The sequence below is a fragment of the Arvicanthis niloticus genome, chromosome 25, assembly GCF_011762505.2.
Source record: "Arvicanthis niloticus isolate mArvNil1 chromosome 25, mArvNil1.pat.X, whole genome shotgun sequence".
NCBI lineage: Eukaryota > Metazoa > Chordata > Mammalia > Rodentia > Muridae > Arvicanthis > Arvicanthis niloticus.
This window is the reverse complement of record NC_133433.1, coordinates 34,513,346-34,525,985: the sequence shown is the minus strand read 5'-3', so window position 1 is coordinate 34,525,985 and position 12,640 is coordinate 34,513,346. Positions and strand designations below refer to the sequence as shown.

Genomic DNA, 12,640 nt, shown 5'->3' with positions numbered 1-12,640 from the left:
AGGTTTTGAAGGCTTTGAAACATTCTAGATACTTACAATGATCTACTTACTATGTGTTCAATGACATCTCCCTGCCTAATAAGACTGAACTTATTAGTTTTCTTGTCACTCTGGGAAAATAGTTGACATGAATAACTCAAGGGAAGAAGGATTTACTTTAGCTCCTGGTTTCAGAGGACTCAGTTCACAGTTGGTTGGCTCTGTGTGCTAGCCCAGAACATGATGGTGGTGGGAGTGTGTGGTGACCTGATGGGACTCTAAAAACAGCTAGATGGAAAGATGTGAAGAATTCAGAATATCCATCTCCTAACAGCACACCTTCATGGACGTGGTCCTCTATTTAGGTCCCATGTTCTACTTTTCATCACCTCCCAGTAATTCAGAATATTGTGAGCCCATCAAGGTCTGATACCATCAAGTAGGCCAGATCCCTCAGGATGCACTCACTTCCCCAAAATTCCATTGTCTTTCAAGTCCCCAGGACATGGTTCTCTTGAGGATATTTAACATTTAGCCCCAGCAAACACATTCCCAACCTTGTACAATACCTTAGGATTTCCTTGATATTTTCATTCATAAATTGACTTGAGTATAATGAGAACAATAGAAGTTTTTCTCCTAAGTGAATTTTCCTCTATGACAGGTAACTTCTTAGAAAGTTCATGAATTAAAGTAGCTCTAGCAGGCTGCTTGTGCCCTGGTACAGACAGATTACCTCCAGTGTTTACCAGAGTGAGTGATTATTTTTTATTTAAAGAGGACTGGTAGGCGAGAGAGACATAGCGATATCTCCATCTCCAAACAATTCATTTTGTCTTAAATCACACTTTCTCCTTCTCAGACTTCCAAGGCCACCTGGGCTGGGGAGTATCTTTAGATCAGGCCCAGAGAGAAAACTGTGTGGGAGCTTTGGTTGGGTTATTCATATTCTCTTCCTTTTTTTTTTTTTTTTTTTTTTTGGTAATTTAAGTATTATTCTGTTTGGAGAGGAAAAGACAAAAATACAAGAAGTAAATATGACAGAATTTTCCTTTGATTCCAGCTATGTTTTATACTTGATAACATCAAGAAATTTCTCTAAAAGTTTTTTTGCAGTAGCTGATTTAACATTTATTTTCTATCAGAAATAGAACATTCCTCACGTATAATTTTATGAATTATTTTAATAGGCAACATGGTTTTCCCATTGGAAAAACGTGATCTCCAAAGGTCATGTTTTTATTTGAGTTTAATCATATTTAATTAGAGGAATTCCAAGTTTTTCCCTAAAATGGATTTCATGATGCTGAGTACACATTTTGTTTTTTAAAATGTTACAGTAATCTTCTGGAACAGTGGAAGTCAGAATCACATAGCAGAGTTAGTTAGATGGGCAGACCTTACTGAGAAAGAGTTGAGAGATTGCTGAGAAATACAAATAACCTAGAAGTAATTAAGTGCCCGCTTGGAAGCTGTAAGGGAGTCTTGGCTAAGTGGATTTGCATACAGTGTACACAGAAGCAGGCAGCCACTTTCTGCCTCATCCTTGCCACATATTCATTCTCTTCTTACCTTAGTTCACTTTAATTTTATTGAAATGACATGTCTCTTTGACAGATAATAATAACCATTTGCTGATCAAATGAAATGGATACAGCCCTGTACCCCAGAAAGTATGTAATTAAGGATAGGGGATGTGCTGGTTTTTTGACCCCATCATACATATATGCAAATCATGGTATGGTGTATAACCTCATTTATAATAGCACTTTTAAACTGCCACTGGATGGGAAATTTGCATTTTTATCACTGATTGCTTTTCTGGGTTACATCAGAGATTTCAGTGTCAGGCACTGCCTGCAGGGCTAAATGTAACTTGTGGTTATCTTTTTTATTTTGTTTTTTGTTTTTCTCTTTTGGGGGGTTTGAATTTTTTAAATTGGGTGTTTTATTTACATTTCAGATTGTTCCAGGTGCAGGGTCTTCTGTGAGCTGCCTCGAATAGGTCTGCCTATCTTCAGACTGTCCAGTGTGTCCATGAAGGAATGCTTGCATTTGTTTGTAACTAGCTCATCCCTTTCAGACCGCAGTTGTTACTTTGGTAGGCAGGGCCATCCAGCAAAATGGACCCCATTTTGTTTTGCTCTCTACTGTAGTTTCTGACACTCATCTTGCTAGAACAATGCTCTGCTCTAGAGTTCTCTGCTCTTCAGGTTTGCTCTCTGATTTCTGGCTTCCTTTTGGGGAATGTTCTACATTGCTGGTGACAAATTAGCACATCTTTTTCAGTGTGCCATGACCACTGTCTCATGTTCTTCTCATCAAGTTTATTTTGGTGTAGGTTCATTGGTGATGCTTCTTTTCCTCAGGTTTTACTTTTTTAATGTCCTATTCTTCCGGAGATGTATTATAGAAACTCGTAAGTTAATCAAATTCCTGATGATATAATACAGTGTTAGACAGCTTTGTCCTCTATGATTTGTCCTTGTTGGTCCTTTGGTGGTGTTTGCAAGGGTAGAAATGTATCAACTGTGTGTTTCGTTTATATTATTATTTATAATGGAATTTCATAAGATACCCATTTCCTGTTTGTAATAGTAAGTCAGTGAGGAATGCTTCTTTTTTCTTCAGTATTTATCTAGCTCAGCATCATTAAGAACAGTTTGCTACTTGTATGGTTAATTTTGGATATCAACTTGATACACCCGAGGAATTGCCTTCTTCAGACTGTTCTATGGGCTTGGCTATGGGGGCATTTTCCTCATTGCTGATGGATGGAAGATGGCCCAGTCCTCTGTGAGTTGTGCCATGCCTTGTCTGTTGTGTGTCTGGTCTGCATAGGGAAGCTAGCTGAGCAGAAGCAGAAAGTAAGTCTCTAAACGGTATTGTCCTATGGTCTCTGCTTCTGCTCGTGCCTTGGTCTTTGCCATAGTTCCCTTGATGATTGGCAGTAATCTATAAGATGAAATAAATGCCCATACAGCTTTTTTTTTGGCCATGTTTTTATGCTAGCAACAGAATTTAAGTAGTATAGAAACTATCTCTTTAATCCTCATCAGCATACTACAAAATAAGTTTTAACAGTGATAACCTCCAATAGTTTCTGTAACAAGGTTTGCAACAGGATCTAGTCTAAACCCAAGTTTACCCAGCTACAACGTAGCAGAATGAGGATGCTGAGCTAGTTTTACCGTTGCCTGTTCCTCCCCACAGATGCATCTATATGAACGTTTGTGGGCACTATATGGTGTCCTTATTCTATGCCTAGTTTTTGGGTTAGGCAATGGCCAGTGTTATTTCCGCCGGCTTCTCACTCAGTGGAATTCTCCAGGTAGACCCTCTCCAGTTTTCCAGTTTCCTCTGGTCTTGACCCCAGCAGCTGTCTCGCCTCTTAGGTTCCTGTATAAGAATTCATCTGGGAAATAGAAATAGATCAAGTAGTGGAAGGTTCAGGTAGGACAAATAGGGAAGCAAGAATACAGGCTAATATAGAGCAGTCTGAGCAGAGCAACAGACGCTGGATTAGATTTCTCTTCCACCTGTCATCCTCTCTCCCGTACCCTCTCCCAGTGGGGGCATTTCTAACAATGAGAGCAACCTAAGGACTTCCCCTTTCATATAAAATTGTATTTGATATAAGTAGATGAATAAAATGCAAAAGTATGCATGAGAGATTTTAGTGCCTAGGAGGTCGAAAAGTCCAGTAGGGGAGAGGTTAACAGCACTGCGCATGCTCCCTGGTGAGGAGGTTTCCTTGCAGTCCTCTGAGCTGACCTAGCTGGAGTGGCCTCTACCACCTATTGTTCTTTACATCCTGTTTTGGGGGCCTGAGCTGGGAGCCCATCTGGAGTCTACCACCACCATTCAATGTACATCCTGTTGAGGGCCGTGAGAAGTCTTGGCTGGAGGAGCTACTACCTCCAATCTCCTCCTCCTCATCTCAGGGATGCTAAAATGAGCGGAGGTGTAGATGAGTGCCCTCAGAACCAATTGTGGATTTACATTTGTCTCACCTTATTTTCTGGCTACTTTTAGGACCGTTAAGATCCCAGATTCTGCAGATGGGCTTGGTTTCCAGATCAGAGGCTTTGGCCCTTCGGTGGTGCACGCTGTGGGAAGAGGTGAGACGTTCTTTGCTGCTGGCTGTGTGGGGAAGTGCGTCAGCCCGTGCTTTGACTGTTTCCTGTCCAACTGAAATGTGTCCTCATAGTGCTAGGAATGGTCCTCTTTCACTGAAGCAACTCCCTGGAAGTGCATTCTGGAAATAAGACATCAAAATAAAACCACAAAACTTCAACCTCTGTGTCCTTGCTCACGTCTACATATCTAGCACGCGCAGGAAAGCCAAGGTGCAAGGATTGATTCACATTCTGGGGCTAGCTCAGGCAAGAATGAGGCCTTTTTCAAAACAAAGCAAAACAAAAACACAAAACACAAAACAAAACAAACAACAAACTAACAAAACCCAACCAAACAAACAAAAGGGACTCTGGGGAGATGGCCCAGTAAGTGAAGTAAGTACTGGCCCCCTGAGATTGTGAGTTCTGATCCCCAACTCTTACATTAAAAACTAAATACAAAACAGACTTTTGTGTGCCAACACTTAGCTCCAATGGCACAGAGACTGGAGAAGCCCCTGGGCTTGCTGACTGTCTAGTACAGTCCAAAGGCAAATTTCAGGTTCAGTGAGAGACCTGGTTAAAAAAACTGAGGTGCTGTGATGAGGTACTCCAGAAAAGACACCGGATGTCAAGCTTCAGCCCTCTCATGTGCATGTATACACACACACACACACACACACACACACACACATGCACACACACATGAACACATACACATGCATGTACACGCATACACAAACACACACACACATACACACAGCACACAAGGACACTTGCAAATGCGCACATAAACACATACACAAAAAAACCACAAATAAATAAATAAATAGGCCCCCAAATTCTTATATTATTATTGTTACAAAACTGATTGAAGAATGACAAACTCAATCATGATTTTTTTTTGTCTACTTTAGTTTAAATTAACAAAGATTTTAAAGTTATCCCTTTGTGTTTTTCTTAGCATAAAATAAATTTTTGGGCTTTGTTCAATAATTTAAAAATAAGAGAGTTTTCAAGTTTTGTAGAGTGTTCAGGCTTTGATACCATCTTGCTATATATTTCCTTCAACTTTTTCCTTTGTGTCCACAAAAAAAAAAAAAAAAAAAAAAAAAAAAAAAAAAAAAAATCTCATCATGAAGTTCATTCTTAACCCAATAATTTTAGTGATTAAAAGCCTGCTTATGTTTTTTTTTAAAAAATTATTTGAAAAGCAAATAAAAAGCTCTTGCAATATGTATTTTTATGTCATCTTGACACCACGAAAGGGAGTAGAGATTTCCAGTGTTCCACAAAACACGTGGCCTGGCTGCTGGAGCCAGAAGGGCCTTTGTGGACAGAGGAGGTCCCACAGAGCCTTTGTGGACAGAGGAAAGCCCACATTATGTAATACAGGGAAGGTGGTGTTTGGAGTACTAAGACACTTACAAGAACAAAGAAGAGATATTTTGAAAGGATGCTCATATCAGAACCAAATTTGCACTATAAAATTAACCAATGCGTATATGATTCAAAAGTAAATGTTCTTTTCAAAAGAAGTAACTTTCCACAACTTCTACAACTTTCTACAATGGATGGATAAACATGTAAAGCCTCTCCACACTGAAACGTCTTTCCACACTGGAACAGAGAACACACATGGCTTCTGTTTTCACTTCCCTGTAAGGGAAGTTTGTCTCATATTTGGGGACAGTCAATGCAAGCCTAAATGTGTCGAGCTGAGGTCCCAATCACTGTCTTTTGAGTGGGTGGCCACTGGGTTCCTGCTTTTTGTTTCTTAAATGGGAAAGGCTGGGGTTGTGGGGTTCTCTTGTGTTTTCCTTTTCAGACTTTTTTAAAAACCCAATGGTGATTCATTATCAAACAAATTATGCCACAAGAAAGGGTCATTGTGGCTACTCTTGCTAGTTGTTGCTCCTTGCAGGCCACTAGAGTTCAGCCTTGGATCAGTCTAAGCACCTTCCTGGCTCTTTGTTTAGAATAGTCGGAGGGAAAAACCACAAAATGAGACACCACAATGCACCCACTCTGCACGTCCTGATGCCAGCTCTGTCCCTGTGAGCCCTCAGTGTTTCTCAGCCATCTGCTTACAGGTTCCTGCTCTGCTGGCTCTTTCTCCTCACACTTGCCTCCTGTCTCTCAAGATGCACTTCTTTCTTACCTCCCAGATACTCAGTCTGTAAGACAGACGTGTGTCCCTAAGTGTCCTCTAAGTATAATAAAGGTCAAATTCCCAGGATTTTACTTCAGGCAGCCGGGACTCCGGGGAGAGGGGGTCACTCTGCTACTTATCCAATCTGTCTCAACTGCCCTGCCCCCATACCATCTTAGCTCATGCTCCCCCTAACCCCCACTAATTCTAAGTTTGAACACAAACAGAACTGCTTGTATGTCCATATGGCTGATTGATTTTCTGACTTAAAGCATTACTTGGTGCTGAAATATTCCTCCTTACCTAAGGCTCAGTTTAGTGTAGAAAAACTATTTTTAAGAATGAATCTTAGTGGAGTCTGAACAGAGAATAAAAGGTGTTTCAAGTATAAAAGTTTTAAAATGTGCTTATGATTCCTTTATGGGTGAATTGCTTGCAGGGGAAATCTTTCCTATTGTATGGTAAGTTTTATGGACATTGGTATAATGTGTGTGTGTGTGTGTGTGTGTGTGTGTGCATGCATGTGTGCACACTCATACATGCATGTGTAAAATTCACTAACAGTATTTGTTGTCAGACTCTCTAATAGCAATGCTTGGAAAAAATCTTAAGTCTCCAGCTAGGACATGCCACTTACATATTTGCCTAGGTACCTCTCCATAGGTAGAGAGAGATCTATGGATTTATGCACATAAAGTGACTGGGTGATTGATAACTGCTTAATTTCATTGTTTACACATTCTCTGGCTCCCAAACTCCCATTTATCTTCACGCAACCAGTCATGATTGCTAATTGACTTGACATTTTTCCAATAAGAGTTGCCTTTTGGGGGGAGGGGGCTAAAGAGATGATTCAGTTGAAGTTCTTGAGCTGTTTATTAGACCAGAGTTTGAATCTCCAGAACCCACGTAAAAAAAAGCTAGTATCTGCAATGCACTGCTATAAATCTAGCATTGGAGAGACAGAAAACGGATGGTTCCTGGGGCTTGCTAGATAGCCAATCTAGCTTATAATTTATCTCTAGGATGGGTGGTAAAGCCTGACTCAAAAAAATAGTGAAAGGTAATTTAAGAAATGCTCTGGTCTGTGTATGCAAACACATACTCACACACACACACATGCACACACACGTACGTACATGAGAATGCACATATGCACACATATGTGTATGTGTACATACACACACACACACACACACACACACACACACACTGGCACATTCATACCCATACACTTGTCTTCATTTATATGAACATGTACACCGATACAGAAAAAAAATACCTGGAAGATTTAATTTTATATGCGCATTAAATTGTTGGCATTTGAAAAACAAAAGTAATATTATTTTAGTATCTATGGATTTAGTAAACTAAATAAAGTTCATGCTTTTGGCCTTTCAGACATTCGTTTTACTATAGATTTAGAAAGTTAGATTGACTAGACATAAGAAAGGGAAACATCTGATCAGCAATGAAAAGGTTGCTATGTGACATTCCTTTCAAATAATCCTTGCCGAGGCAGTGGAATATTCTATTAATCACAGTCTGGATCATAGGTAAGAAACTAGAAAGAGTGAGGGGCATTGCTATCTGAACCAGATTCACAGGAACGTTTTAGATATGCTTTGATATGTTTAAAATTGCTTCTATTGTTCTTTATCTGATACAGGTGAATTCTTTTGTTGCTGTTTGATTTTTGACAATTTTCCTGTTTACATTTAAAGGTACCGTGGCTGCAGCAGCTGGCCTTCATCCAGGGCAGTGTATTATCAAAGTAAATGGAATCAATGTCAGCAAAGAGACGCACGCCAGTGTCATTGCACATGTCACTGCCTGCCGGAAATACAAGCGGCCAATGAAGGTACAGATAAGCAGCGATTTCATTGAACACTTTCTTGAAATTCTTAGGGATGTCGTGGACTAATGCAGGAAAAGCTTTAGTTTCCAGTTTCCTTCCAATTTAAACACAGCACTGTGACTCTCATCATGACAGATTTATCTTATTTAATCCTAAAGTACTGGCTGTGTTTAAATAGTTGTATTTTGTCATTACATTTTATTCTTGTGCTCTCATCACTTATTTAAAAACATTTGGGGGCACTTTTCTTTCTTCCTTCTGTCCTCTCTCTTTCAAATCCAATTGTTTCTAGGGATTGAACCCAGAGCCACATGAGAAAGTCTAGACTTTATAGAACTAATTTGTAGGTATATTTATTTAGGTAAATGGATTTAGCTTTAAAAGAAAATACCAGAATATACTTGCCTGTGTTTAAATTTTTAATCACTATTCTTTGATCTGTTAAATACTATCAGAAGATGAAGTTGGATCCTAATATAAACACATTTTATTGTTATCTAAATAAAATGTGAATATTGGTCTGGCTGAGTGGAGTCTCAGGTTAACCAATTAGAGGCATCAGAAACCTTTATGGGGAGGGTCATGTGTTTTCCTGATGCTGTGTGATACAGTTCTCTTGCTTTTGAGAATCTGACTGTGCTCAGAGAAGATAAACAGCTATTTTTATTGACGCTGGGGCTGACATTCTGTAAAACACTAACTCCACGGGGATAGAGCTGATTTGTATTGTTCACTAATAAGGTGATTACTAAAATAGAAAATAAGAAGTTATGTATAGACTCATAGGTTAGTCTGGAGCAGTAAATACCCGTTGAGCTGTACAAGTGAATGTGACTTGCACCTTGAGACTCTTCTGAAATAAGCAAGCTTTCTTCTTCTATCAAGATTTTTCTAAGTAAACCAACTGATCTACCCAAGTTATACTCCTTTTCCGTTTCCCACCTCTCTCCTTAGAGAAGTCATGATCAGGAAATCATTAAGAAAAACAATAAACTCATTGAGTACCATGCCCTGATAGGTAGGTACTCATTACCATGTAATGGAGGATGCCAAACCAGGTGACTTAGGAAAACACTATCTTCCACTGCATTTATCTAGAGGTGGTTCTTCTGAAGCTGCTGGGGTGCCTGCCTTCTATGAGGCCCTGCATGGGTACCTGTATCCCTTCTTCATGACACTCAGATGTGTGTGTCCAGCTATCCTCCTGAGCTCCTGTCTTGAGATCTCTTACCAGATGTTTCTTTCTGCATATTACCAAAATATCAGGAGGGACTGTTACTTCCGATAAACTCTCTTCCTGGATGATTCTTGTTACTACTAAACCTCTGGACAAATCAAGTCATAGGGCCAAGGCCAGGGTCAGGGTGAGAAGGACATGAACACATAGATACTATATAACCGTAGTGGTTCATTGCAGCCACAAGAATGCCCAAATCGACTAGCATGGTTTTGTGTGTATGTGGTGCTGGAGACTGTGCCCACAGCTCCATGAATATTAAGCATGTGCCTACACTGAGTTCCATGACATCCACAAGCTTAGCTCTCACTGTAGTGATTTATATAGCTGCATACTAACTAGACACAGTTGTGGAGCTGATTCAGAGAAAAATGGATGCTGCACATTCTATCACACTAGGTAATTGAGTTCAATCTGATTTTTCATCTTATTTATAAACCTTAAAGTCATGTAACCCTTGAAGCACTTATTTGGAAATCATCCCATCTGTCTTGTTTCTCTAAATAAGAATAAAACTACTGTTTCAATTAACATATAGGATGAGTTATGTATTATATGAAAGGATGTTACCTGACTTGGAAATTCATTACACTGGGAGACATTCTTCCATTTTTCACATTGGTTTGATTCATAAATACCATTGATATATTGAAATTGATGTGTCTGTTAGGACCTTAGAATGGTATGCATAATCATATGTAATTGGTGCAGGAAATAATTGCCCATTTGCATTTGCATATTTTAAGGTATAACATATATCTCACCTAAAGATATACTTGAGGCACTTGGGTAAGACATTTGAGAACTGTATCCTATTTGAGAGTGCATCTTTAGAGTAAACATGTGAAACATATCTTCTGAAGATGATTTAAGATAGAAAAAGTTGGAATATTGAATTGCCATTGGCTGTCCTTTCTGATATTTTATTTCTTTTTCAAATTTTATTACTGTTAAACCAATAAATAAACAAACAAACAAACAAACAAATGAACAAGCAAGATGCTTCAGCTAACAGTGATGCACATTCATGTGTTATTAGTGGTTATGAAGTTAATACTGGCACCAATGCAGTACCTCTGAGACTTCTCTCTTTCCTGCCCCTCCCTTCCCTCCAGCAAGACTCCATACAGTGGGTCTATGATAGTCTTGAAAGTGCTCACGAAGACCTTCAGAAGTCCCACTCAAAGCCCCCTGGAGATGAGGCTGGGGATGCTTTTGACTGCAAAGTAGAAGGTAAGTACCTTTCTTTTTATTTTTCATGTGCTTTTGCTATTTTTTTCCCTAGAGCCTGTGTCTGTTTCCAAGTACTGAGGTCTTATATTTTTGAGTCATGACCCTACCGCATTTATATGTCATTTTATCCATGAAAATAGTAATGGCTAGTGGTTGACATGTGATACCGTATCTTATTTTTAGGTCTTTTATTTTTCTTGGAGGCAGGTTTCACCTACTATATGGCCCAGGCTGGTCCAGAATGTGTGACGAATTTCCTGCCTTTGTGTCCTAATGATGGGATTACATGTTTGCAGCCCGTGCTTTTTAGCAGGGCCCTTTCATTGTCTTCTTAGACTTTCTTATTAGTCATCAAAACAGAAAGTCTCACCTGCTACTCACATTGGGGGGGGGGGGAGGGGAACAAATTAAGCTTGTTTAGGTCAAGAGTCTGGTGTGCAAATTAAGTTACCAAGAGAGGCAGGCTGGGGGCAGGGAAACCGACCTAGGATTTCCTTCTTGGAGGTAAATGTCAGTTAGATGTTTTTGTTTCTATATGGCTCGTCCATAGTACACTTCCCTGAAAGCTAGGCAGAAATGCAGACTCTACTTCCACCCTAGGTCTGATGGATCAGGTCTCCATTTTCATAAGATCTGCGTCATGTAGTCATGCACATTTAAGAAGACCCACGGTTGAGATATTCTGTAGCTTCTTTAAAAACAGACCCCTGATTCAAGTAATTTTTATTATATCATCACCTTATCAAAAAGAAGTAAGTACATATACATGTGACACACACATACACCTGCACACATACACACTCACATATACACACATGTACACAGACACACACACACACACGTAAATCTTTGGTAAGGCTCTTCTTTTTCTGTTTGTTTCTCAGTGTAGCAGTCCTTCTTTGAACTGTGTTCAGTGGCTCTTTGACCTATGACTACTGAAGCTGTGGCATTTATGCCAGCATTTGCTGAATGCCATGACTAATTTTTTTTCAAAATGTTTCCACAAAAGTCCTTGTATCCACTCTGACAGTTTCGTTGTGTCCTGCTAACATATTTATTGGTGGGAATCTCTGAACACTTCTATTACACTGTGAATTTCCTCCAAATAAATAGTTGGAAAATTATCCTCTGGACAACACTTCAGATATCATATGTGTGAAAATCTATCCTTCTCCAGACAGCACCTTGGTATCTACATCTCTGTTCTTGTGTTCCCAGAGAGTTAGCACACACGACTAGTTAAACTCTTAGTCCCACACTGTGCCGCCGATGCCCACTGCAATCTCATATTTCCATCTTGATTTCTGACCAAGTGGTGCTACTGTCAAGGGGTTTCCACACTCTTTTCTTTCATGTAATGTTTTGGTAGAATAATTCTCAAAATCTAGAAGAATAAATTTTTTTTAGTCTCCTGATTGAGCAGCCAGATAATGTGGTGTGCAGTTGGGGTGCAACACACTGCCCCATTGAGTCTAGGGATACCTGTCTTCTGGCATATGAGTGTACTTACTGCCTTGGAAATGCTTCAGACTCTACCACTTAACTATTTTCAGGGAGGTCTAGTGATGTAACATGGTTGACTTATTGGCTGTTGGTGATTAAAAATAACTTTTATCTACATCCTCACACATCCAGGAGAGAGTGGAAGCTGAACTTTTAACCAGAAATCATATGATTGATTCCCTAGCTCCCATTTTGAAGTAATCATTGGAATTACCTCATATGTATTACCACAATCCACAGTTGGTTTCAAAATCTTGTTGTGAATAACAAAAGAGCATCAGAACTATAGTACTTGTAAAGAACTTGCCTAGCAAACATAAAAGCCAACTTTTACTCTAGCAAGGCATAAATGGGGTATGACTTTCCTATGGTGCTTACTACTCAGACGCAGAATGCTTCAAAGATTTCATTTATTTATATTTAGTGATTTACTGATTTATTTTCATATTTGTGCATGTGCCGATGCATGAGCCCAGGAGTGCACGTTCATGGGAGCGCATGTGGAAGATGGAGAGGGATCTTGGGTGTGATCCTCAGGAACTCCAGCCACATCCTTTGAG

General features: G+C 39.5%; 1 protein-coding gene across 3 annotated transcripts in view; it reads left to right on the top strand.

Moving 5' to 3' along the window:
* Positions 1 to 12,640, top strand: part of Prex2 (phosphatidylinositol-3,4,5-trisphosphate dependent Rac exchange factor 2) — a 301,586-nt gene that overhangs the window by 128,737 nt on the left and 160,209 nt on the right. For all 3 annotated transcript variants that reach the window (XM_076924369.1, XM_076924368.1, XM_076924370.1), the window contains exons 19-21: positions 4,015 to 4,100; positions 7,974 to 8,110; positions 10,460 to 10,577. In XM_076924369.1, coding sequence (XP_076780484.1) covers positions 4,015 to 4,100; positions 7,974 to 8,110; positions 10,460 to 10,577 — 341 coding nt within the window. The remainder of the gene's footprint in view (positions 1 to 4,014; positions 4,101 to 7,973; positions 8,111 to 10,459; positions 10,578 to 12,640) is intronic.